A 24,149-nucleotide genomic window follows, 5' to 3' on the forward strand; every position below is an offset into this window, starting at 1 on the left:
TATCGCGTGAAGCCTCACGCTGAAGTGAGTGCTAGAGCCCAGGCGTCTCACGGAAATATTACTGTTTTGAGCCACCTTAACTGCGAACCCAAAAAATCGGTACGACAAATCGTAGCTTGTAAATTAGCTCAAATTAAAAATCTCTCTGAAATTGACGTTGTAATGTGCAGAAAACGTGTGTTTCGAGATAGAATTCCCGTTCTCCCTTGTGTTTCTATGCTTACTACACGGAGCGGGCCTGCATGACTAAGGCTGTGTTAACACTTGAAGCCCTTGCCAGAGCACTGACACAAAATAGTGTTGCGTTCAGACACTCGGTACCGTCCAGAAACCCAAGTACCAGTTAGTGCCCGACTACAAATTCTGGTGTGAGCACTTGGAAAAAAAAAAGTGTTTTCACATTAGTGCCCAGTTAAAATCGTGCTCGGGCACCAAGTGTGAACATAGCCTAGATCTGGAGGGAATTTTTCAAGGTGCCCTCAGATATCGGCTTCAGCGTACCGACGAGACCAGAATCCAGAACATCTTCACCACTCGACTCATCTGTTTTAAAAAGATTTATTTTTCATCATCACAGAACATGAGCTTGCTGTTGTTACCAGAAAAAAAGATCTGCTACCTTTTTCCCCTGGACAGAAGCCTGTCGACACCAAGAAAACTCTTAAGCGATCTTGATAAAGCAGAGGTGAGAACATGCAAACTATTGAAGTGTTTACTAATCGATTGTTAAGGACGCTCTTCTGCTTTAAAATCCAGGACCTGTGAAAAACAGCCACCCTATCACTCACCATGAAAGGTTCTTTAAATGTTATCAGGAGGTTCTGACGTTGTCTATGCTCAATCTTGCAGAAGTCTGGCAAAAATATCAGCGATATTAGAATTACTGACCACACGTGGACAGTGAGCAGTGAAGTAACTGATCGGTCTTCGCTCAGTAATGAGCTAGCCAATTTTTGTGCAAAATACCCGATTTATAACGTCAAAAAGATGGAGGACGCGCTGAAAACCACAAGGATACAAACAGGCGGTGAGAGGCATATTAAAACTTTTAAAATATAGTACTTAGCTCTTATTAGTGTTATTAACCGAGCAGGAGATCTGTATGGGAGAATCTTGACTGAGGTCGTGAGTACAGACCGAACGCAGTGAGGTCTGTACACACGAACGAGGTAAACTACATTTAATTCTAAGAGACTACCTGTAATTCTATGCAGCAGGATGGCTCCAACAGCCCAGTTGAATGAATTCTTAAACCTAGTCTAAGCCTACCGACCACCCTATAGAGGAGCTGATGGTCACCTCCTACGTGATCGTTCTATCATAAGAGTTTTTATTATCCAACTGCAGCGAATACCATCCAAATAACAGTACAAATGTACAGCGATATTGTACAGTTATTTGTACAGTAGAAAACCTGTTTGCCGCACGGGTCGGCGCGCGCACGCAAAACACTCACACTCTCCCTCTTTCGGTGATGAATTTATTGACTACAGCAGTTGGATAATAAATCTCCTATTAGATGTTTTGGTGTGTAGTATCGCTTTATATTTTTACTCGTGGTTTGTATTTTGACTCGCCCACGGGCTCGTCAAAATACGGCACAACTCGTACAAATATACAGAGACACTACACACCAAAACATCTAATAAGATATATGTACTTCAGAGCGATAGGAGACTCATGAATAGCGAATAATACTTTAGCGAATAAGGCCACAGTCTCTGTAAGCCCAAAAATATTGCAATTACATTTTTGAAGGGAAATGTTCTCTGCCAAATATTGTTTAAGTGGGCCTGTTAAGTGAATTTAGTCAACTGGTGAGGTTCCTTAAGAGGGGGACATTGGGGGGTTCTGAACACCGCATTACTACAAAAAAATTTCGGCAAATACCGCATTATCGCAAATAACATCGCGAAATACCGCAACACTTCAATTGGCCGGGTCAAAATTCAATGTCATACCGAAACCACTACTCTGTATGTCAAGTTTAGAGCAAATAACACGGAAATAGCAATTAGGAATTTGTAATGTTCGATTTAGACAAAATGAGCAAACTAATTAACATCCATTCGCGTGTTGGCTAACTGTTAACTAAAAATAACTTACCATTTTCCAATGGGAAACTGGAAAAGGCATCGGAAAACATTGAAGGACTTGGAGGATAATTTTTAATACCGTCCAAAATGTTAAAAAACCGCATCCCGCAGGCTCGGAAAATACCGCAATACCGCAATTCGAAATTATAATTACCGAAATACCGCAAGAAAAATTGTCAAATATCGTAATACCGCAACCCCCAATGTCCCCCTCCCTTAAAGTTCGCATTTAGCGACCATAGTTTCACGCGCCTTGAGCCGCAAGATGGCAGGATTCGATGTCCCGTGGACAGAAATCTTGATTTCCTTTTTAACTTCCCACATTGATTTTTTTGTTCATTTTTGGACAATGTGGAGATAAGATGTGAAGGTTATATGAAATAATTCATATATGAACTGCGGTTGTAGATGAAAGTGAAGAATGATCATCGCAGTAAATTTTCCAACTTAAGCAATTGGAAAGAAGAAGCCTGAAAAAAAAAATCAGGGCTTCAACGGGATTCGAACCCGTGACCTCCACGATACCGGTGCGATGCTCTACCAACTGAGCTATGAAGCCACACATTGGGAGCGAGGCGACTTAATGAAATGATGTGAGGTTTATATGAAATAATTCATATATAAACTGCGGTTGTAGATGAAAGTGAAGAATGATCATCGCAGTAAATTTTCCAATTTAAGCAATTGGAAAGAAGAAGCCTGAAAAAAAATCAGGGCTAAAAACTTCGCAAATATAAACTTCACATCATTTCACTCCTCACGGGAAGATATGAACTCAATTAAGTCGCCTCGCTCCCAATGTGTGGCTTCATAGCTCAGTTGGTAGAGCATCGCACCGGTATCGCGGAGGTCACGGGTTCGAATCCCGTTGAAGCCCTGATTTTTTTTTCAGGCTTCTTCTTTCCAATTGCTTAAGTTGGAAAATTTACTGCGATGATCATTCTTCACTTTCAATGTGGAGATAATTATAAATAAAATCTGTTTCTGGAAAAAAAAGTAGGGGTTACCGAACGTCCAAGATCGTCAAATCCAAGCAAAGCTATAACAATGGCCATCTGCCCTATCGTTGTTCATTTTAGTACTTAGCGCGCGCTCGATGCATGACGTGGCATGTGAATTTGCGTGCGCAGTAAGGTTGCGCAGAAACAATTAGCGCGAACGTCCTTGACAAATCCGTTTTAGTCTAGCTTGAATATTAAAGCTATAGATCTGAAATTTAACAAACATCATCCCTGCATCATTGACTTGAAAATTGTCTCTTTTGTTTTTGGATTGATTTGTTTATAGCAGAGCAATTCACAATTTTTTAAAGCGTCTCAATGCGCAATTGTTTAAATCTAAATAATTGCATCTTGCTTTCGTACCGCGCTACTATAGCTCAGTTGATAAGACGCAGGAGTCTCCAGTTCAAACCCGGTACAGAGAGTGTTTTCTTCCTTTTTTTGTAATTTTCTTTTATATTTGCTAAGAATGTACAGTGGTTGGCGGAAATTAACATTAACATAAATCAACACGACTTAATTAAATTAACGCGAATTTTTGAAATTCGCGCTAAGTTCCTATAATAAGACACACCATTAAAAGGTGCATTACAGTATTAAACAGTGAAGCCATTCAAGAAAATCGCTCTTGTTGAAATTTGTGTTTTTCTAGCGTGGTATCCTAATTGCTGACAAGTTACTTCTCTAAACAAGAAATCTGTGTTTTCAAGGAAAATATAATGTATTCACAAGAAACTTATTCTATGCAGCCATTCTGAAAAGTGGAGTTGCTCCAACCACCCAGTTGAATGAATTCTTAAGCCTACCCACCACCCTATCCACGTGATGGTAATCGTTTCGTACGTGACCTTTCTATCATAAAAGTTTGTACTTCAAAGCGATATCTAAATATATTACTTCTGTTAGCTAAGGAATGATCGACAAATATATATAAAAAACAACACACAGAAATCACTGAGCGTATCCTGTTCGTGCGGTTACCCGTGTTAGAAAAATAATTAAATAACTAACTAAATAAATAAATATATAAATAATAAATAAATAAATAAATAGATAAATTTATCTTTTTCTCAGCTCGAATTTAACAAATCCTGCAACCTCATTGGTTCCTCGAGCGCCCGGAGTTTTTCCATCCGGACTTATCCGGACCGCCACAGCGGGCGGAATCCGTCGTGTTGATCTATTTTCGTGAACGAATTAGCGGTAATCGTCAATCTTTCGCCCCTTTTTACACTTCCATAGACGGTTAATCAACACAAGTTTATCTTTGTTCATCTTTAAATGGTAAGGAACGTCACTGTAAGTAAATTCAATTGAGTTTTTGAAGTTGTGAGAGTTTGTTTGGCTGTTCGTAGCTCGGCGCTGTAATGGCGCGTAATCTTGTGTGTCTCTCTCTCAAATGTTAAGCAAAAAATTCAATTTCAGTGGAGTTTACTTCTCCGATCGTTGCTATATTTGAGAGAATTTCTGTGGAATACATTTAACGAATTTCCAAGCTATCTGCTACTCAATTTACGGTAGAAAAGTCGAGTGATTCGCAATGACCGGCAAACATTGTTTTTGTAGTACAACTTCAAACTTTGCACGAAATTTCACACCGGAAAAATAATTTTGGAGAACTTAACTGGTGAACTAAATCCAACTGACATAAAGTAGTTCATACATCTTTCTTTGTCTTGTATCTGAGTTACTCGCTCGTTAGCTTTTTTACGAATGGTTTGTAGACGGCGCGTAAGTCGATTCAATGACAACGTTGCGTAAAAACAAACCCACTTGTAAGCCAATTTACCGCAGGAAAAAAAGATGAATATGTTATTGGCCGGCGTAGGGCCTCTTCATCATATGAGCCCGGTAACCGGGCTAGCTCGGTTACCGGGACGAATTTTGTTGTCTGTTCATATGGGAAATTTCAGCCCGGTCTACCGGGATAAAATCCAAGAAACACAACCAAAATGGTGGAACCTAAACTTGTATCGTTCGCGGCTGTCGCAGCTTTGCGGACTCTTGCAACTTTACTAACAAAGCTAATTCGCCTACTCCTAAAGTGGAAATACATACAAGGCAAAAATTATGCCATTTTGGCCGCTATGTTGCGAAAGCGAAGCTATTTCGTCTAAAAAGTTGCGTCCCGGTTACCCGGGCTGGAGTGTTCATATGGGAAAATTTTCATCCCGGTTACCGAGATTTCGGTAACCGGGCCAGCCTGGCTTCTCATATGAACACATCGCAATTTTTACGAAGGAAAGAGAAGCGAGGCGAGATCTCGGAAACCGAGCCAGCCCGGTTGACTGGGCTCATATGAAGAGGCCCTTAGGGTCGGTCCGTAAAGTGAAAAACTGTGACCGAGGGCTTGAAAATGCTGACCTCCGCCTGCGATCTCGGGCAGCATTTTCAAGACCTCGGTCACAGTTTTTCACTGTACGGACCTCCCAGTCGGTCAATAATTAACACTTAATGACTGGTCCCGAGGGGAACAGTGAATTTTGTTTCTCGAGAATCTCAATGTTTCCCGAAACGAAGTCGAGGGAACATTGACATCCGAGGGAAACGAAATTCTCTGTTCCCTCGGGCCAGTCACTAAGTGATTTGTTATGTAGCAAAACAAATGGGTCAAACCGGTGCAAAACATATAATCACTTTATTTGCAAATGACGTGCAACAGCGGTCAACATTTCGCGGGTAAGAGTGAACTGTTTCCCGTTTGACGTCATAGTTTTCGCAATGTTGTCCGCTCGTGGCATTTGGCGGGAAACAGTTTCATTGTTAGATGTCATGTGACCATGAACTAGCCAATGAATGGGCGCGCTGCAGCAGGAAAAACGCCAGCTATATAACAACATATATTTATGTACGCTAATAACCTGAGTGTTGCGTTTCGGCCAAAAACAAGCTCATTCTCCTCCCCGGTCTCCTTTAGTTTCCCTTCAGTGCTACAATCTTCGTCGGAAAAGTCGAATCTAAATGGTTTGTGTTACTTTCCTCATATACTTATCAATGCTTGATTCGTTTTAAGTTTGTAACTGAAATATATTTCGTTGCTCAAAGAACAAAACAGTTGTGACCTCGTGCGTGTGGTTGTATATAAAGTCCACAAATGCATAGTTCTGCAGTTCGAAGCTTCACTGATCTTAATCGCCTCGTTGTTGGACGTATGTTAGAAAGCTCTCTATTTCGAAGACAAAGAAAACTCGATGCGTATAATTTGCCGTATAATTATCTCACCTAGTTGCCATTAATTGAATAGTCAGATGGCTCCCAGCTTATCTCAACCATTCGTGTCTCATATGCCTTGACAATGTCGAGCTTCGCACTAGAAGCTAAGGAAGAATGTACAGGCCATGAAAATCCTACGTTTTTACAGTAGCGGCGAACCCGAGATCGAAGAACTGCTGGATGGCTCCCTCTTTCGGCCCGACTTTGCACAAGTCATCACACTTCTTCCGTCTTTTTCTCGCTTCTGGACGAGTGTCATTGGGATAGAGGTATTGAATGAAGACGATTGCTCTCTCCTAAGCATGCTGTACTGCGAATCCCTCCAAAAGCACATTTTCCTTGCATTCTGCAACGATTTTAAGTCACATTATCGCCTGTTCGCATATATTCTTCTTAGAAGCAAAACATTTTAGTCTTCGATGACGTCACAGGTCAACTTACGCTGTTCCTCGGTCGTGGGCGCGGAAAGAGCTAATATTACGGACTTTAAAAATTCATAGCAAATTAACGAAAACAGCTACAACGATACTTTTTTCGCGGTGGTGATCAGAAAAGTAAGGAGATTTATATAGGCGAAAAAATATTTTCGGGGTTATGGCTGAACTTTAAAGAGACCGTCAGTATTGAAAACTTTAAAGCGAACTTAAAGTTGTTGCTTCAGTTTCCTAATTTGCAAACTTTATGTTCGATAAGATAAATGTCGGCTTTAACCTTTAATGACTTTAATGACCTTTAAGCTCCGCAACAAAGTGCCGCACACCAAAGCTAACTAGACCGGTATACCGACTATGAAATGAAACCGTTTTCCTGGGCTTCTGTCACTATCATTGAACAGTTTAGCATTTACTGTATTTTTCGTGACAAAACTTTTATCTACAGCCCATCAAATACTCGTCCATGGGCAAATCTGAATACCTAAGCAAATGTTTCGATAGTGCATCCAGAGAGTACGCCACCCTAAGTTACGCAAATTTATATATGAATCAAAAGTAATAGGAATGAAATCTAGGATAGACTACTTTCTTTTGGCTAAAAACTATGGCGCGTTTTCAGGGTCAAAATTAAAAACTAACTTTTCCACCTTTCCTTACCTGCTAAGTAAAATGTCTGTCATTTCCTGTCTTTGAAATTAGACAGTACGCATCTCTTTTGACCTCCGAAACAATACATTCCGCGTTTCCTGAATACTAAAATCATAACATCCGGCATATTTTGACCTTTGAACAAAATTCTCTGCGTTTCCTGACTTCTCTCGAATTTTAAGTCCGGCATGTTCTGACTTTCAATGTAATTAGTTACCAAATGTTGTAATATTTAGTTTAAACATCTCAACGTAACATCCCATACTGACACCTGATAGGCAATTTAGTTCATAATGAAATCTCGCTGCTGAGCCGACATTTTGATTTGCAAAATTTGTAAATGCGCGTTTTCTGACTTCTCGATTCTACCAGGCGTCTTTTCCGCGCAAGCCTGGATCCCTGATGCAAACCTAGTGCCAGGACCCAAGGGGGCCGGAGTTTTCCCGGGGATTTATTAATGGAGTCGACGGCACAAGAGCAATTCTTGAGCAGTCTTCGCCATACATCATTCGACCTTGCAAGGAGACTTCAACAGGACACAGTTAGTGAAGATGTGGCTGATTATGTTCTGTACCGATTGGAACAAATTTCTCGCCATTTGGTTCGACTTGCTGACAACATGCAGGTGTTTGATACAGTTCGACCCTCACTCGCCACTGTGACGCGAATGTTGTCGGAGGTAGAGCGGAATTGGTATCATTCCTCCCCAGCAGTAGCAAACCAGCCTAGAACGGTTGGGCGTCCTAGGTTCGAGATTCCACGGGAGCAGCTGCAATATCTTGCCGATTATGAAATCAACTTACCCGACATGTCCAGAGCCCTTGGTGTGAGTGAGAGTACCATAAAAAGACGTATGCGGGAGTACAATATCTCCATTACCGACAGGACGACAACCATTAGTGATGATGACCTTGATAACATGGTAAGATCCTTTCATAGGGATTTTCCAGATGCGGGATATCGGAGGGTCCAATCGCAGCTAGTGTTGCGCAATATAAATGTGCTCCAGCTGAGAGCCCGAGAATGCATGCAAAGAACGGATCCGGAGGGACTTGCAGTGAGATGGCTATTCCTTACACCAAGAGCTGTGTACTGTGGCACATGGCACATAGACGGGAATCATAAATTGATCAGGTGAACCTTATTCGTAATTGATTATAAATAAAATTTATTCAGATTTATTGCGCCTAGTTTCTAATACAGGTGGTTGTTGGTTAGTCTCCTTCCCAGCCGGTTTTTTTTTTTCGGGGTGGGGGGTGGGGGGATGTTACGCAACGCTCTCTCCAAAGAAGCGTTGCGTGACACCCAAAAAACGGCTACGAAGGAGACTAGTTGTTGGTAGTGAGGACAGAATCCATGAAAGGACAGCAAAGTATGGACTCATGTATTTTTAAGTTTCAGATGGAAGATTGTAGTGCATTGTGGAGTTGATGGATACACAAGATTTCCTGTATATCTTAGGGCTGGAACAAAGAATACCGCAGCTACTGTTCTTGGCCTTTTCCAACAAGCAGTGGCAGAATATGGACTCCCCTCAAGGAATTTTTAATAAACCCTTGTTAAAATAAAGTGTACAGTAGCCTCCGACAAAAGCACTTTTCAGTCATCAAAATGCTTCTCAAGACAAATAGATTTTCAAATTTTCCACGGTCTTCATCCCATTGCCCTCCCCCCCCCCTCCCCCCGTGCAGGAGGAGGTAAGCCATTTCGGCACTCCTCTACACGTGTGGCCTCCTTTATCATGACCCTAGAGTGTGCCGCCTACTTTATGATTTCCTCCTGTTACTTTATTCCAATTTGAAAACCCTGATCACATGTTATGTGTATTATTGTAGGGTCCACGCCTACGCGGAAAAGACGCCTGGTAGAATCGAGAAGTCAGAAAACGCGCATTTGCAAATTTTGCAAATCACAATGTCGGCTTAGCGGCGAGATTTCATTATGAACTAAATGGCTTGTCAGGTGCCGGCATGGGATGTTTAGTTGAGATGTTTAAACTAAGTAGTACGGTATTTGGTAACTAATTACATTGAAAGTCAGAACATGCCGGACTTAAAATTCGAGAGAAGTCAGGAAACGCAGAGAATTTTGTTCAAAGGTCAAAATATGCCGGATGTTATGATTTTAGTATTCAGGAAACGCGGAATGTATTGTTTCGGAGGTCAAAAGAGATGCGTACTGTCTAATTTCAAAGACAGGAAATGACAGACATTTTACTTAGCAGGTAAGGAAAGGTGGAAAAGTTAGTTTTTAATTTTGACCCTGAAAACGCGCCATAAAAAACTTAACAAAAAGGGTGAAGAAAACAGAAATTTATCCATCAATTGCACCCGACCATAACGCAAATAACATATCTTTGTCTGGGTCATGCGAAAGCCCAAGGGGACCCGGACTCTAGAAATTCAATAACTTATTCAAACACCGTAAAATATTACCGTCAAGTAACAAACAAAGGCCTACTGTGGGAGCTAATCAAAATGGAAATTAGGGATGCGACTATCTCGTACACGAAATATAAACCAAAAGTATCCAGAGACCGGGCAGAGGAAATAAGGCGCCAGCTCGAACAGTTAGACGACACTATTTGTAACAACTTTTTCTCGCCGGATGTTAAACCTTTGACGCCCAAGTAGCCATATACGGCCACTTAATGGTCGTACTCTTGGTACCACTTGTGACGTCATCAATTTAAATATCAACTGATATTAATGATAAGCAGATGGTAGTACTAGGCTAAGCCTTTCCGCACAATGGTCAGGTTTAGATATCGACGACATTCCGATGTCGCAAATCGAAAAACAACGTTATCAGTTTTGGTGCAAAAACGGTGGGGATAACTCGGAAGGTCCTCTAAGCTATAAAGAGTGTACAAATGTATTGGAATCCTTCCAAAATGATAAGTCGCCAGATGAAGACGGATTCACTGTGGAATTCTATAAATTATTTTAGATCTACTAAGTCAAAATCTTCTGGTTTGCTTAAACGAGGCCTCGCAAAGAAGGGGCATTATTACTTTACCACCAAACGAAGACGGCTCCTTACTCGACCTGCACACTGGAGGTCGATAACCCTACTGAATGCTGATCTAAAGATCAGAAAAAGATTAGAAACGGTTTTGCCGAACTTAATACACCCAGACCAAACAGGCTTTGTGAAAGGACGCTACATTGGGGAAAACATTCTTATTAGCGATGTTCTAGACTTTACAAAAGAGCAAAAAAATTCCCGGCATTCTAGTAGCTCTTGATTTTCGTAAAGCTTTCGACTCTCTCGAATGGCCCTTTATTATGAGAATCTTAGATGCTTTTAATTTTGGTAGCAGCATAAAACTAGGGATCAGTACATTCTATACGAACGTGGAGAGCGCAGTATTGAATAATGGTTACATGACGAAGTGGTTTCAACCGTCGAAAGGTGTGAGGCAAGGTTGTCCTCTCTCTCACCGTTTCTGTTTATCCTCTCAGCTGTATTAATGTCTATAAAATTACGCTACGCGGACCCGGGGGTCAAAGGCGTTAATCTGTTTGGTAACAAACTGAACTCAAACTAACGAACTCAAACGAACTCAAACTGTCACAATTTGCCGACGACACGAATCTTTTTTGTACAGATTTAATTTCAGTGGGAAAAGCTTTAAATTTAGTCAAGGATTTCGGTAGGGTCCGATAGGATAGCTGGTCTACAGCTAAACATGAAAAAAAAAAAAGGCGACTTGGCTTGGAAAGTGGGTTAACAATAGAACCAACCCCTTGGACATGACGTGGATGCACACCCCTGTTAAGATCCTAGGAGTTCACTTCTCGTACGACAAGATAGGTAATGACGACCTTAACTTTACCTTGAAGTTAAGAAAGCTACAAACAAAACTGGATATGTGGAGTGCTAGAAGCCTCATGCTATTTGGTTGAGTCTTAATAACCAAAACTCTAGGCATCTCACAGATCATTTATTCCGCTTGAAATATTGAAGTTCCCGATACAATCGCAGGCACGCTGAAAAAGAAGTTGTTCAATTTTATATGGAAAAAAAGAAGGGTAAAATCAAACGAACCGTTCTTTACCAAGATTCAGAGAAAGGTGGGCTACGTCTGATAGATGTAGATCTTATGTTTAAATTCTTGGGACTCGCATGGATCCCTAGACTCTTGAACACTGGAGACAAAAATTGGCGTCCCGTGCCAAACTACTATTTTAGAAAATAGGGGGGCCTAAATGTTCTTTTAAAATGCAACTATGACACAAAGTATATTCCTCAATTGCCAGAACATTCTCAAATCCTTCCAAGAATTAAAAAACTTTACGGTTACGACCAAGCAAGTGATTTAGTATTATATAACAACAAAGAAATTCAAGTAGATCAGAAAACTGTTTATCTCAGTAAATGGGTGGAGAAAGGAATTGTGCCTATTAAAGACTTGTTGAAGGAGTATGGAAGCTATCTCTCATTCCAGGAATTTAAAAGAAAATTTTCATGCAACACAAACTTCATCCAATATCTTCAGGTGCCATACCTGACCGGTTACGGTTGAAAGCAAGACAAATAGAATCAGTTAATATTCAGTTCTTCACAAGCAACGACCATCTTTTTTAAGAGAAATTTCACATTCAACCTTGATAAAGCCAAATCGAGAGACTTCTATAATCTTTTCATTGATAAAACCCACAATGGAGGTCAGACTGGTACTAAAAGATGGAGCGAAATACTTTCTTTAAACGACGAACATTGGGCAAAGATATTCAAGACAACACGAAAACTTTGCAAAGAACCAAAACTAAAAGAATTCCAGTTAAAGTTTATTCATAGAATCGTGGTGACAAAGAGAGAACTATTCAAATATGGTATTAGAACTGACGATGAATGCTGCTTTTGTGGGGAAAACGACTCAATCGACCACACTTTTATTCACTGCCCCTTTACGAAATCATTCATACATAAAGTACATTCGGTGGTTTAATACAACGTACAATTCACAAATCTCTCCAACTATGGAGGAACTTTTATTCGGAATTACTTCCAACTTAAACGAGAAAGGTACCATCAATAAATTCAACCACATCACACTATTCATGCGCTATTTTATCTACAGTTGTAAACTAAATAACAAGTCCATTGACCTTCATGATTTTGTGAATGCAGTACAACAAAGAGACCTAATTGAAAACACTGTCAATAATTAGCACTTGGAAGACAATACTGGGTAAAATGTCTCAACTCTCCTCTTTTAGTGAAACTCTCCTCAGCTTTTCCAATGTTGTTGGCGGGTGCAGCGGTGCACCTGCCGCCAACGGCATCGGAGGGACTATCACTTAAATACTCCTCTTTCTTGCCTTTGTTTCCCACAAATCGAGGACAAGTCAAACAGATGTAATCTGCTTGATAATAATACGAATTATTATTTTTTTAATATTAATGCTCTATTATAGCTACAACTGTTAATTAAATAACAAGTATCTACTACAATTAAATAGCACTTAGTATACATTGTATTGCCTGAATGTAAAAGGTAACATAGCCGTAAAAATGTTAACAATAAGAGAAGAAAATAATAATAATAATAATAATAATAATAATAATAATAGTAAGTGGAAAACAAAATATGTGAATAATGTAAGAAGAGTATTGTAACTGTCAGTGGTGCAAGCAACCAGTGCTGTAAGTACCGTAAGTAATGTATTGTATTGTATCGTATTGTAATGTTGAGTATTGTAAAAAGAAGCGTAAGAGTCGCACGAGGGGATAGCCGAGTGCGACTCTAACTTCTTGAGTGCTTAGCAAACCTCCCAAGTGCATCCATAACTCAATAGTGCACGCTATGGCGTTTACCATTTGTTTTATAACATAACATTGAGACATTGGAACAACAAAAGTCCTTTTATTGAGCCACATCACAAAAAAATGTTCGTGTAGTCTTACATGACAAGAGAAAACAAGCGCGCGAAAATTCATTCGTGATAACCGACTGCACGCCAGTAACTCGATAAAGTTTCATCTTCAGACAACTGTGAAGACAGTTTCGCATTTCTGGCAGAAGAACGTTGGCCATTACTTTGGTAACAATGTCTGTCAAAAGATTTGCTTTGTAAACATTAGCACACACGTCAGCAGCGTACACCCATAGGCAAATAGTAGACGCTAAATTAACCAATCAGAGCGCGCGCTTTGCTTTAGTTATGTTATAAAAACTGTTAAGTATATCCAGATGCAATACACAATACAATAAAGTTGATGCACGAGCATCAACGAATATCAATATATTGGCCAAGATTTATACAGAATAATATAATTTTCTTACTTGTACGGGAATGAACTGACCTGACCTAATCTACTGCCCTTTATCTCGTTGCTTGAGATATTCAGCATTTGTGGACTAAATGAGCTCAGAGTCGGTATTTTGAGTTATTTTAGCCACCTACAAAATTACCTATAAATTGAAGGAAACCTGAAAATAGTAGTTTACTAAGATAGAAAAACACCAAAGCTGTAACAATAAACTATAGAGAAACAAGGATGGTTTAGGATAGAGAAGATTAACACGGATTGCAAACGACGAACTTAGGCTATATTTTTTGAGATGCGCAAACCGTGGCATAAATCCATGGCATTCGGCTGGGAGGGGGAGGGGGCGGGGGATTCGGACACGACAGCACAGTTATTATGAGTCGAGAAGATGGCTGTTTCATTTGTGTGCCTCTCTATAAACGTAAGGTGTTTCGTTTTCCGGGGAGTTACTGTAAGTTTCACCAGGGCAAATTAGTGTCTGCAATGAAAACTCGTTTTCATAAGTTCTTCAGGGAATTGCCAATATAGTTTGCATATTACAAGGTTTCACATTTTGATTTTCTTCAGGTGCTGACGAAGAAGAAGATGATTGTCTCTTTGTTTCCCACCTTACTGGCGAAGACTTTCCTCACTGCGGTTCTTCTCTCACGCCATGCCGTAGTCTACCACAAGCACTACGGCTAGTTCGTGATGGCGGCAAGATTTGTCTTAATGGAAAGAAAAGTAAATTACATCCATACGGCTGTTCAAGAATTGATAACGATACTAATGGGGAAGAAAGGATAAAAATACTCAAAAGTGTTACAATACAAGGTCAGTTCTCCGAGGCCCACATTTCCTGCGAAAATCCCGCTGATCTAATTTTTGGCACACATGCTACAGGTGGCATTCTTGAAGTCACTCTCTCTAACCTTGTATTCAACGCTACTGATGTCATTTTTTATAATGTGTCCTCCTTTAATGTTGCAATAATTAAATGCAAGTTTATGAACTGCCGGTATGGAGTTGACATGCGACAAGAAGAATCATCTGCTCCTAGCCGCAAGAAGTCGACGCTTGCGGTCAGCGACAGTGAATTCTGGTACAATAAAAACTCTATAATAGTCTACTTATTTAACGAATTCTTCAATCTGACGATATCAAGATGCCTTTTCCAGGGCAGAAAGGGACAGTTTAATGTAACATCATGGGATAGAAATACAACAGCTGCCGTGTACGTCCGTTCGACAGTTTTGGAGGAGCTTCCGAAGATGTATGTAACTGCGTCCATCACCGATTCCATTTTCCGAGAGCTCGGTCACGAGGACAATGGCTTCGCTTTCTCGGTGAGAATTCGGCACGATTTGAGCCATGGAAATGTGACATTATCGAACACTTCGTTCATAAATAACCAGAATGCTGTTTTTGTCCACGGTGGATTTGACTTAAGATTAGCCAAATTGATTATAAACTCCACCTATGGGTATTCCATCGCGGCCAGTGGTCCTCCCAAAACAACAAAGTCAACACCAGGGATAAAAGTTCTCCTCGACGAATGTCTTTTGGCAAACAACAGGATTGGCATTCGGATGTCAACCACTTCTTGTTTAAGTAAAGGTTACAATTGCTCAACAAGCGACCAAACACTTGTTGTAAGAAACAGCCTGTTTCTAGGTCACGAAACACGAGGCTCTGGTGATGCAATCAGATTTGCAATAAAACGTCCCACGCAGGAACTGAGTCCTACAACACAAACACAACATTTTCACGATGTGGTGACGATGCAACCAGATCAACAGTTATATTGGTCTTTAGACTTTGAAGCAAAGTTACTTCTCGAAAATGTTACCTTTCTCGAATTACACGGTTGTGCCCTGTCCGTTGAGGCCGACAAAAATGTTCATGGGCTGATTTCATTTAAAAACTGCAAGTTTCTTAACAACTCTCAGTTAATGCATCGTTTAGTCGATCGAGCAACCGTGCATATCGAAATTACAGACGACGATCCGCCTAAATGTTGCGAACGAGAACGGAACATCGGTAATGAATTTATATGGAAGAAGAACTTTAAGCTCCCTGTCATATTTGAGGATAGCATATTTGAAGGCAACGTGGGTGTCTCTGGTGCTTTAGACCTCATGAACGGCAACGTCACCATCAAAAACTGTCATTTTAAAGACAACGAAGGATTAACACCGGGAGGTCACGTGTTCATGAAAACAGGCTATGGTAGGCTTAATATTGTGAATAGTTCATTTATTCAAACTGTTTTTAAACGATACGTAAAACAACCAGTCTCTAGTTATGGCTGTTTTCTGCGCTCTGAGAGTGTCGGTCCCGTCACGATTGAAAGTTCTTCTTTTACAGCTAACGTTGACAGGGAATTCTATGACCCACTGTTTGAAGTTACTAAGTGCAGCTTAATAAACATTGATAACTCTTCTACTCTTCGCTGCCGGTACGGACAGCAAATGAAACAAGAGAAAACTGTAACCGGTTTTGAACTTGTCAAGGATGGTGATGAGAAACCTGTCTGGGATGCTAACGAGACATGTTGGGTGAACGTCAGTTACATCAAATTATTCTGTGATGAGTGTCCCGATGGTTTCTATACTTTACAGCGAGGTTCAACCAGTGGTTTAAACGTAAACAAGGACACTGAGTGCCTGAAATGTCCCTACGGAGCAAAGTGTGAAAATGGAAACATTATGGCCAAAGAGAACTTTTGGGGTTTCAACATTTCAACAAGACCCCCAAGTCTGCAATTCATTTCATGTCCAGTGGAATACTGCAGAACTCCAACCAATCCTTCTCGTCACGCTTACAATGTTTGTCATGGTAACAGGTCAGGTGTGCTGTGTGGCCAATGTTCTGCTGGGTACAGTGAAGTCCTGTATTCCACGTCATGCAGAAAAATAGAGAAATGCAATGATCACTGGTTTTGGGTGGCATCGTTTATCTACGTCATATTCTTTGCACTTTACGTCATCTTTAAGCCTCCTATCTTCTCACTGTTATATCAGCAGAGTTTGTGGTTTACGAAAAAAACCAAAAACATTCGCCAACAGTCGTCAGCAAACGAAGACAGCAGTGATAAACACGATGCTGGGTACCTGAAGATCGTCTTCTATTTTTATCAAGTTGCAGAGTTGGTTATGGTTAAGTCCCCCGAGAATACTCTTCGCATGGTTCCCTTCATTCCACCAGTGATTGCACTTTTTAATTTCCAAGTGAAAACTATGGATGGTAGTATTGGTTGCCCATTTCCTGGTCTTGATGCCGTCACCAAAGAACTGTTCATGTGCCTAAAGTTTTTGGCAACATTGCTTTCCATTGGTTTTATCTACGCCATTCATCGATTCATTAGCAAATTGTTTTACTTGCCAGACCCATCACTGCCATTGTATCTGGCTGTGGCGTTGGAAACATTGTTACTTGGATACGAAACACTTGCAGATACAACTCTCAAGCTTATGCACTGTGTTCCTATTAGTCAAGATTGGCGTCTCTTTATGGAAGGGAACATTCAGTGTTGGCAGTGGTGGCAATATCTGTTGATTGTCTTCATAGTGGCTTTTGTCATTCCCCTGGTTTTAGTCCTTTTCTGGGGATCGCTGATGCTTTCCAAAGACAAAGTGTCGGCCAAGGAATTCTTGATATCTTGTGCATTCCCTCTGCCTTTTCTTCTTATCTGGCTCTTTCGATACTGCAAGAAGAGACCGAACAGAAACCAACCTTACCCATACGGGGTAGATTCCAGCGACGATGCCGAAGAAATCAAAAAGGTTCTTCATGATCCATTCCGACCTTCCTCCGATGGCAAGCATGGCACGTTATACTGGGAAAGTGTACTGACTGGCCGAAGGTTGATCCTGCTGACCATCCATACTTTCTCCACAGATCCCATGATACGCTTCGTCTGCCTGGATTTTGCATGTTTTCTAATTCTGTTGCATCATCTTACAGCAAGGCCATTCCGCGACCGTAAAGCCAATATCTGGGAGAGCCTTTCTCTTATTAGCTTGGTTGCCATCTGCACGGTCAATTTAGCAGAAGCCACGTATATTTCCGAGGGAATAGAGCCCACGGGACCAAGTAAAAGCCTTGTTCACGCTTTTCTGTGGATCGAGATTGTCTTGCTTGGCCTGCTACCTTCTGTGGCTTGTCTCCTTGTAGTGTTTGCTGTTTTATCTCAAGTTATCCGAGTCTTGTACCACTGCATCAGAATCTTGTCAGCTGCTATGCCCGAATGCGTAACACGAGCAATGCCTCTTGGTTCTTCATCAAGGTCCAGGCAACTGGTCCTTATTGCCTGAGGGGTTCCTGAAGAATTCCATAGTGTAATATGAAGTGTTAATATCATGCCTATCAAGAAAAATGGAGTTTGACGGGCAAAAGTCTCATTGCCATACAAAATCCTGTTGAGAAGGGATTTTTTTATATATTATAATTCACAAGGGTTTCCCATCACTGTGCGGAATATTAACTAACTACTTAACAATTAAACATCTAAATATAAAATACATACATAACAATTAAGTTTCTAAAATATACATAATAGCACACGAAATCAATCACAAGAGGTGAGACATTCCGTTACAGCAGATTTAAAAGACTCCACAGAAGGTTGGTGTAACTGTCTAGGTTAGATATTAGTGACGTTTCCGTCAGGTCGTATTCAGGACCTCGTGCGTTTTAACTAGTCGTCTGTGTGCATGGTCTGTGTTTTGCGTTTGATTGCGTTTATAGCGAAGCTTTTTGGATCCTGCGTTTATAACTACTCGGGCGTACAAAGAGGACAATCGGTAAGCAGTGTTTTTACCTTTCTTAGTTTCATTTCGTCGGTTTTATTTCTAGTTTAGTTGTTTTGCCGTTTCCTGCGTTCGCGTTTTTATCATATCCAATTATTGTTCGGCTTTGTCCTTTCGTGACGCTTGGACTTGATATTTTGCTTGTATTTTAGTTTGAAGGTTTTGAGCATTGGAATATTGTGATAAAGATAAATCATTGGAAATCAACTCGAGGTCCAGTGCTCTTGATCAGTGCTTCAGTCGACATCCTTAATTCTTTAATTCTGAACTTGCGGTAGTCGCGCCTGGAGTCAGCTACAGTTGGTCTAACAAATAGGAATGAAGGAAGAGCGTTCCATTCCTTCAGAGTTCTCGTAAAAAAAATATGCTAGTAAGTATTACTCAGATTGCTGCTGATATTAGTAAAACGTTTGCCATGATACGAACGTGTAATGCGGGTGGGGCGTGCAATGTGGTCTGGGATATCAACCGTTATTTTACTGTTCACTATTTTGTACATGATAGTGAGTCGCGAGATTTTGCGCCTCAGGATTGATCGCGGAATGGTAATGTGTAGGTAGGAAATATTCTACGACCTTCAAAGACTCGTCGTACTAACGTCACACACTCAATGCCTATGGTGTTCGCCTGAACCCTAATCTCGTTTCAAAATAGATCTATATGGCAGATCACTGTCATTTTTCCTTTTCCTGATCATCTATGTAATATTCCTTCATTTAACTCAAATGTTTGTTGGCAATACCATGTAATTCGATTAGCTGCAACTCACGTTGATTACCGTCCTCAGCTCACCTGAGCTTCGATTTAATTAAAAGATTAGTTAAACTAAATCAGTAAGAACACAGATTATTCTCAGCTTAGACATGGCTCTCAATTAAAACCAAAGAGTGTATATCCTTATGCCACGTGATCATAATTACACAGTAGCTTATCAAGGAGGGACGCAAAGAAGAGAGGTTTGGCACCACAACGAAATTTACAATAGGCCTACATCCCGTCCCAATTCTCATCTCCAGAGGCACCTGTCTGTCTTACCCGGCAGGGCCTTGGGGGAGTGGGTGGCTCTAGAGCCAAATGATCTGATTGGCTAGATTCTGCCAAGACTTTCACTAATTCAACGTTTGTTTCCTTCCCGGTTGATCCTTAACTAAAACTGTTTAATCACAGTACCTGCAGACCTTTAGAAAGTTTAAAATGGTTTGCAGGGAGAATTTTCGGTGAAGTTCTCGATAGGTAATCATATGCTGCCGCGCTGTTTTGAATTCTCTTTGAAACATCTTTTGGAGACTGTGTGTGCTGTAATTGGACAGTTTTTGTAAGAGATCAACCAGTGGGGTTTTTCAAAGAATCTATCCAATCAAATATGTGTCTCGAGAGCAACTTATTCCTTGTGACCAAGAAATCCAAGAAGCAGCAAAAAGAAAGATATTGGGAACGAAGTTACAACATGGACAGTGTGTTTTCAATCGTTTAGTCTGGGACAGATGCGGAAAATTTCACGGCACTGAATTTAACTGATACCCGGCTGATAAGAAGAATATATAAGTCCGACAACTTAAAAATTTGATCATCTCCGCCGTGTAAGAAACTGTTTAAGTTATTTTGATATGCACATTATAAGGTTGAAAGGTTTTTTGCTATGGTCCAGGCTGCGCATGCCGGATATTATACTCCCACACAAATTTTTTTGCTCACGCGTTTTCATTTCTTTTATACGGATCAATAACAAATTTTTCTCACCAGTTTTTCTTTTCCCTCCCTTCTTTTTCAGGGAGAAGAGGTAAATTTACTTTTGAGAGGTGCGAATAGGCTTAACAATAACGAAAACAATACCACGAAAAGTTCATTGTTTCGATGCTGCGCCTTCTTCAAGTTGATGAGCAAAGTTATATTCTCTAAGGGAAAAAACGCGGGTTTATCTTAACCAATGTGACTCGCCACCTCGCGTTTATTTGAGTAATAATGGCAATATGACAGACCTAAGATATTTCATGAACTGTAAGTAAATGTCCCGAGAACAGTAGGCATTCTGCACGATGTTTGCTTCGTCAAGATGCGTTTTCTCTGACGAGTGGGAATTGCAAATGATTAGACTTCAGCAGTAGAGAAAAATTTACCATTAATAGTCACACCTTATATAAAATGCTGCAATCAAATTCCTTTTACTACAATTCTGGCCTGACAGTCTCAGTACTTCTAATCGCCCTTACCTGAACACCTTACCTAAAAAACTTGCATCCCTGCTTGGGATACGTAACACTGTCGATAAGTAAAAATTGAGGCGCGGACTCGGTATTGGGGCCCCATGGTATGGAGCGGCCATCCCTAAAGTCATTAGGGACGCTTCATCCTTACAGCTTTTTAAAGGAAAACTTAAAAGTGCTTCCAGGTCTCTCGACCAGATACAATTTGAAAAAGAGGCTTGTTTAATTAATTCTAAAAACCCAGATTTTTTTATATTTTTAAGATTTCCTTCCTTAACTAACCCTAACCCTAACCCTCAATGTTAGGTTAGTTAAATTTTATGGCAGGTCCACACCCGCCCTAAGGTTGCCACATTCAGACCAACCTTATCAAAATGTATGTATGCTTCGCTTGCCTCTGTCACGTTATGCATCACTGATATTGAAAATGACGGAGTTCATTAATAAAGTTTTGATGTTTCAGCGAGTGGTAAACGTTTTGGTTTACTGCGCTTCTACAATGCATGAACTTTGCCCTCCTTTCTTTCAGCAGAAACACCCAAACTAGAACTGAAAAATTTAAATACGGTAGTATCTAAACGTTCTGCTTCTGCGTCAGAGAAAACTGTTCCAACAAAAGTTAACCCTTTTCTCCTGACACCTTGGCAGAACGAACTTGATGTCCCAAACTGGATATTTCTTCTTAGAGTCCTTATTCTTCTCCATCCATCACTTGCTTAATTTCAGTTTTTGTGCACACTAATTGTAGCCGGCGACAGTTCCTTATTAAATCTTCTTGGTTTAGATCTCGCGTCTCCCGCTGGGTAGAACAAAATATTTAGAAGTTAATACTCCAGCTTTTAATCTCTCCGGCGGTCTAACGCAAAACTGACAGCAACCTTAGTCAACGCTTTGACACGGCACTTTCCTCATTCCTAAAACACGAGCGCACAGATCTGGACTTCTAGATAAATCGTTATAAGTTTTCGCATTGCTTCGATTTGGAATATTTAAACCTGAACAAGCGTTTCGAACGCTTGAGGAAGGACTTATTGTTTACCCTGCAACTCACTTGATCTGACCAAATGTCTCAAATGTATGTTGTTTACGCTTCCAGATCAGACAGCAACGTCTTAAGAACTAGCATTTATTTTTAAGACGGAGCAAAGCCATACATAGCAAGCCGAATGAGAACTGTGCGGCTCGTAGAAAACGTGGGGTAACATTCGCGATGAACTGTTCAGAATAATAGAAAACATTATCAATTAGAGAGCATTCATGTGTTCTAATCATGTCTAATCGATTTGGGCGACACGTATGCAAATAGCATTCGAAAAATTACTAGCGTTTTGATTTCTTCTCTCATGTAGAAAGAGCGTGTTTGTTTGCTCGAGGTCATTTTATCTATTTCTGAACGAAAAGGTGTTTCTTTTCCAGTATAAGTGCTGTGATTAAACGAGATTTTCAAGATGTTCATCCCAAGAATTTGCTGGCTTTACGGTAATTTTTTGGTTACAACTCTCTGAATATGTTGATATTACCTATTAACGCGTAAAGGGAAATCTCTGAATTTTTCTCATAGTGACTCCTATCAAGCCAAAATCACACAGATCATCAGGAGTTTTTTTATATGTGAGAAATACCCTTCACTCTTGTATTTACTTGTCTTTTTTCCCGAAATTTTAAGATCGTACGCGTGTGACCGCAAGTTTGTTTTTCGCTTCTGAGCATGTGCAAGTTGTCGGAGAAGTGTCGTCGTAAGTGTCATCGCAGCATAAAGGAAAAGGGAACCGTCACAAAAGACAAATCTTTGTTTGTGGGGGGCTTGGAAATTTTCCCCAAAAAACCTTCGCACAGAAAAAAAACCCTTAGACGTTTTGCCACCAAAATTAAATGGCCCGAGGCTGTGCAGGTAGTCCATGATTGATAAGCCTATCTCCTTAGAGGGGGTGGGGGAGGGAAGGGGGGGAGATAATAACAACTAAGGTTTTCTCTTCTCCTTTAGAAAAAAAAACATTCACTATTTTCACTTAATTTCGTTACCGGGCCTCACTCTTCGCACAGAAACCAATGATGATCACTGCAAACTTAAAAAACCATCCGCGTTAAGGCCTCTAGGCCTCTTGTTTGGAATCAACTACGACAAATATTTCAAACAAATCATTCTAATTCTTACCAGTGTCGGATACAACGGGCTTCATTAATGGAACTCAGCCGAAGCCTTTTTATATAAGTTGCACTTGTAAATATTAATTATTAATTCAAAGTCTTCAAAGCACATGAATATCTCTATTCAGAACACTATGCTAAGAAATGTTTTTTCATGGCCGAAATAAAGGAACCGATAGCGCCCTTCTTACGTATTTCTAGAGGAATTCCATTCCAGAGCCTTGCCCCATGAACTTGAGAGGTCCTGACTCCTTCCGTTTCTCTATTGTACCGAGGACACATAAAATTATAATTCGCATTACTGTACATTATTACTGTTTGGATCCAATCATGCATTGAACTGCCCCTCGTTATCATGAAAATAAAGATTGGGTATTCTTGTTTTGTCTTGGGATAGTGAGGTACCTATTAGTCTAAACCAAGAAGTGACTTATTTTGAATAGCATTGGCAGGATATTTCACACTCAGCAAGTGCAAAGTACTGTCAACTCGATAATTTAAAGTTACTTTAAAGTAAAGTTACTTTAAAGTTATTTTAAAGTAAAATTCCTCACGCGATCAGCTATCAGTTTAAAATCGCGACATTTCTCACCAAACAATTTTTTTTAGGCAATTTTCAGCTATTAGTAAAGGCCCCCGCACACAAGCCGATTTTTTGTCGGCCGACAGAAAATCTTCACTTGTCGGTTAGTGTGCGGTGAATTCAGACAAGTCTGCGACAAGATCGGGGTTTGTCGGGCGATATCTGACAGTGCTAGATCTCAAAACGTCTTGTCGGGCCTTGTCGGCTAGTGTGCGGTGGACCAAGACAATTTGTCGGGGCTCGCGCGCGCCTCAACCAATTAGGAAATGTCATGAGAGTCCCGCCAGTGGAATAGGCGCCATCTTGGTTTTGGATGACTCGGCCCTAAGCCTCAACGCGCTTAGTCGCGACAAAAAATCGGCTGGTGTGCGGCAAGCTGATGGCCCGACAAATTTTAACCCGATTTGACCCCGGCAAAAAATCTGCAGTTCTACGACAAAAAATTGGCTAGTGTGCGGTAGCCTTAAGTAGTCTGAAAATTGTACATTTCCCTTTCAACAAGCGCGGAAATTCGAATGTCGAGCTGGGTATTTTTTTAAAGAATTTGTACCTTTTACATTACATCATAAGTCCGGATATTTTAGAATTTATTTAATAGATACAAGGAAATGTCAAAGGCCATCGGATACGTGGTCGCTAAAACACAAAGTAAAATTGAGATAGATCAGGGATAAACCCAAGGAAGCTTAGAAAAAAAATTAAGATTTGCCAAATTTTCTTCATTAAATGTCTTAAATTGCCTTGCTGATCATT

The 24,149-nt window shown here is 40.4% G+C and overlaps 2 protein-coding genes across 2 annotated transcripts; both read left to right on the plus strand.

Annotated features, from left to right (window-relative positions):
• LOC145490973 (uncharacterized) lies at positions 1 to 20,119 on the plus strand. Its single transcript, XM_081470093.1, has 3 exons — positions 1 to 685; positions 850 to 1,027; positions 14,239 to 20,119. Exons 1-3 carry the CDS (start codon positions 581 to 583, stop codon positions 17,964 to 17,966), a joined length of 4,011 nt encoding a protein of 1,336 aa, XP_081326219.1. The 5' UTR covers positions 1 to 580; the 3' UTR covers positions 17,967 to 20,119.
• On the plus strand, positions 7,837 to 8,867 carry LOC145490276 (uncharacterized). Its single transcript, XM_081469403.1, has one exon. The coding sequence runs from the start codon at positions 7,850 to 7,852 to the stop codon at positions 8,528 to 8,530; it is 681 nt and encodes a 226-aa protein (XP_081325529.1). The 5' UTR covers positions 7,837 to 7,849; the 3' UTR covers positions 8,531 to 8,867.
• Positions 20,120 to 24,149: the final 4,030 nt, after the last annotated feature.

Source organism: Orbicella franksi, chromosome 6, assembly GCF_964199315.1.
Source record: "Orbicella franksi chromosome 6, jaOrbFran1.1, whole genome shotgun sequence".
Classification (NCBI taxonomy): domain Eukaryota; kingdom Metazoa; phylum Cnidaria; class Anthozoa; order Scleractinia; family Merulinidae; genus Orbicella; species Orbicella franksi.

Excerpts from the sequence above, each read along its gene's own strand:
- LOC145490973 (XM_081470093.1), top strand. The coding sequence starts at position 581 with ATGAGCTTGCTGTTGTTACCAGAAAAAAAGATCTGCTACCTTTTTCCC. Across the intron at positions 686-849 it reads GCGATCTTGATAAAGCAGAG|AAGTCTGGCAAAAATATCAG; the intron begins GTGAGAACATGC and ends TCAATCTTGCAG. Across the intron at positions 1,028-14,238 it reads CACAAGGATACAAACAGGCG|GTGCTGACGAAGAAGAAGAT; the intron begins GTGAGAGGCATA and ends GATTTTCTTCAG.
- LOC145490276 (XM_081469403.1), top strand. The coding sequence starts at position 7,850 with ATGGAGTCGACGGCACAAGAGCAATTCTTGAGCAGTCTTCGCCATACA.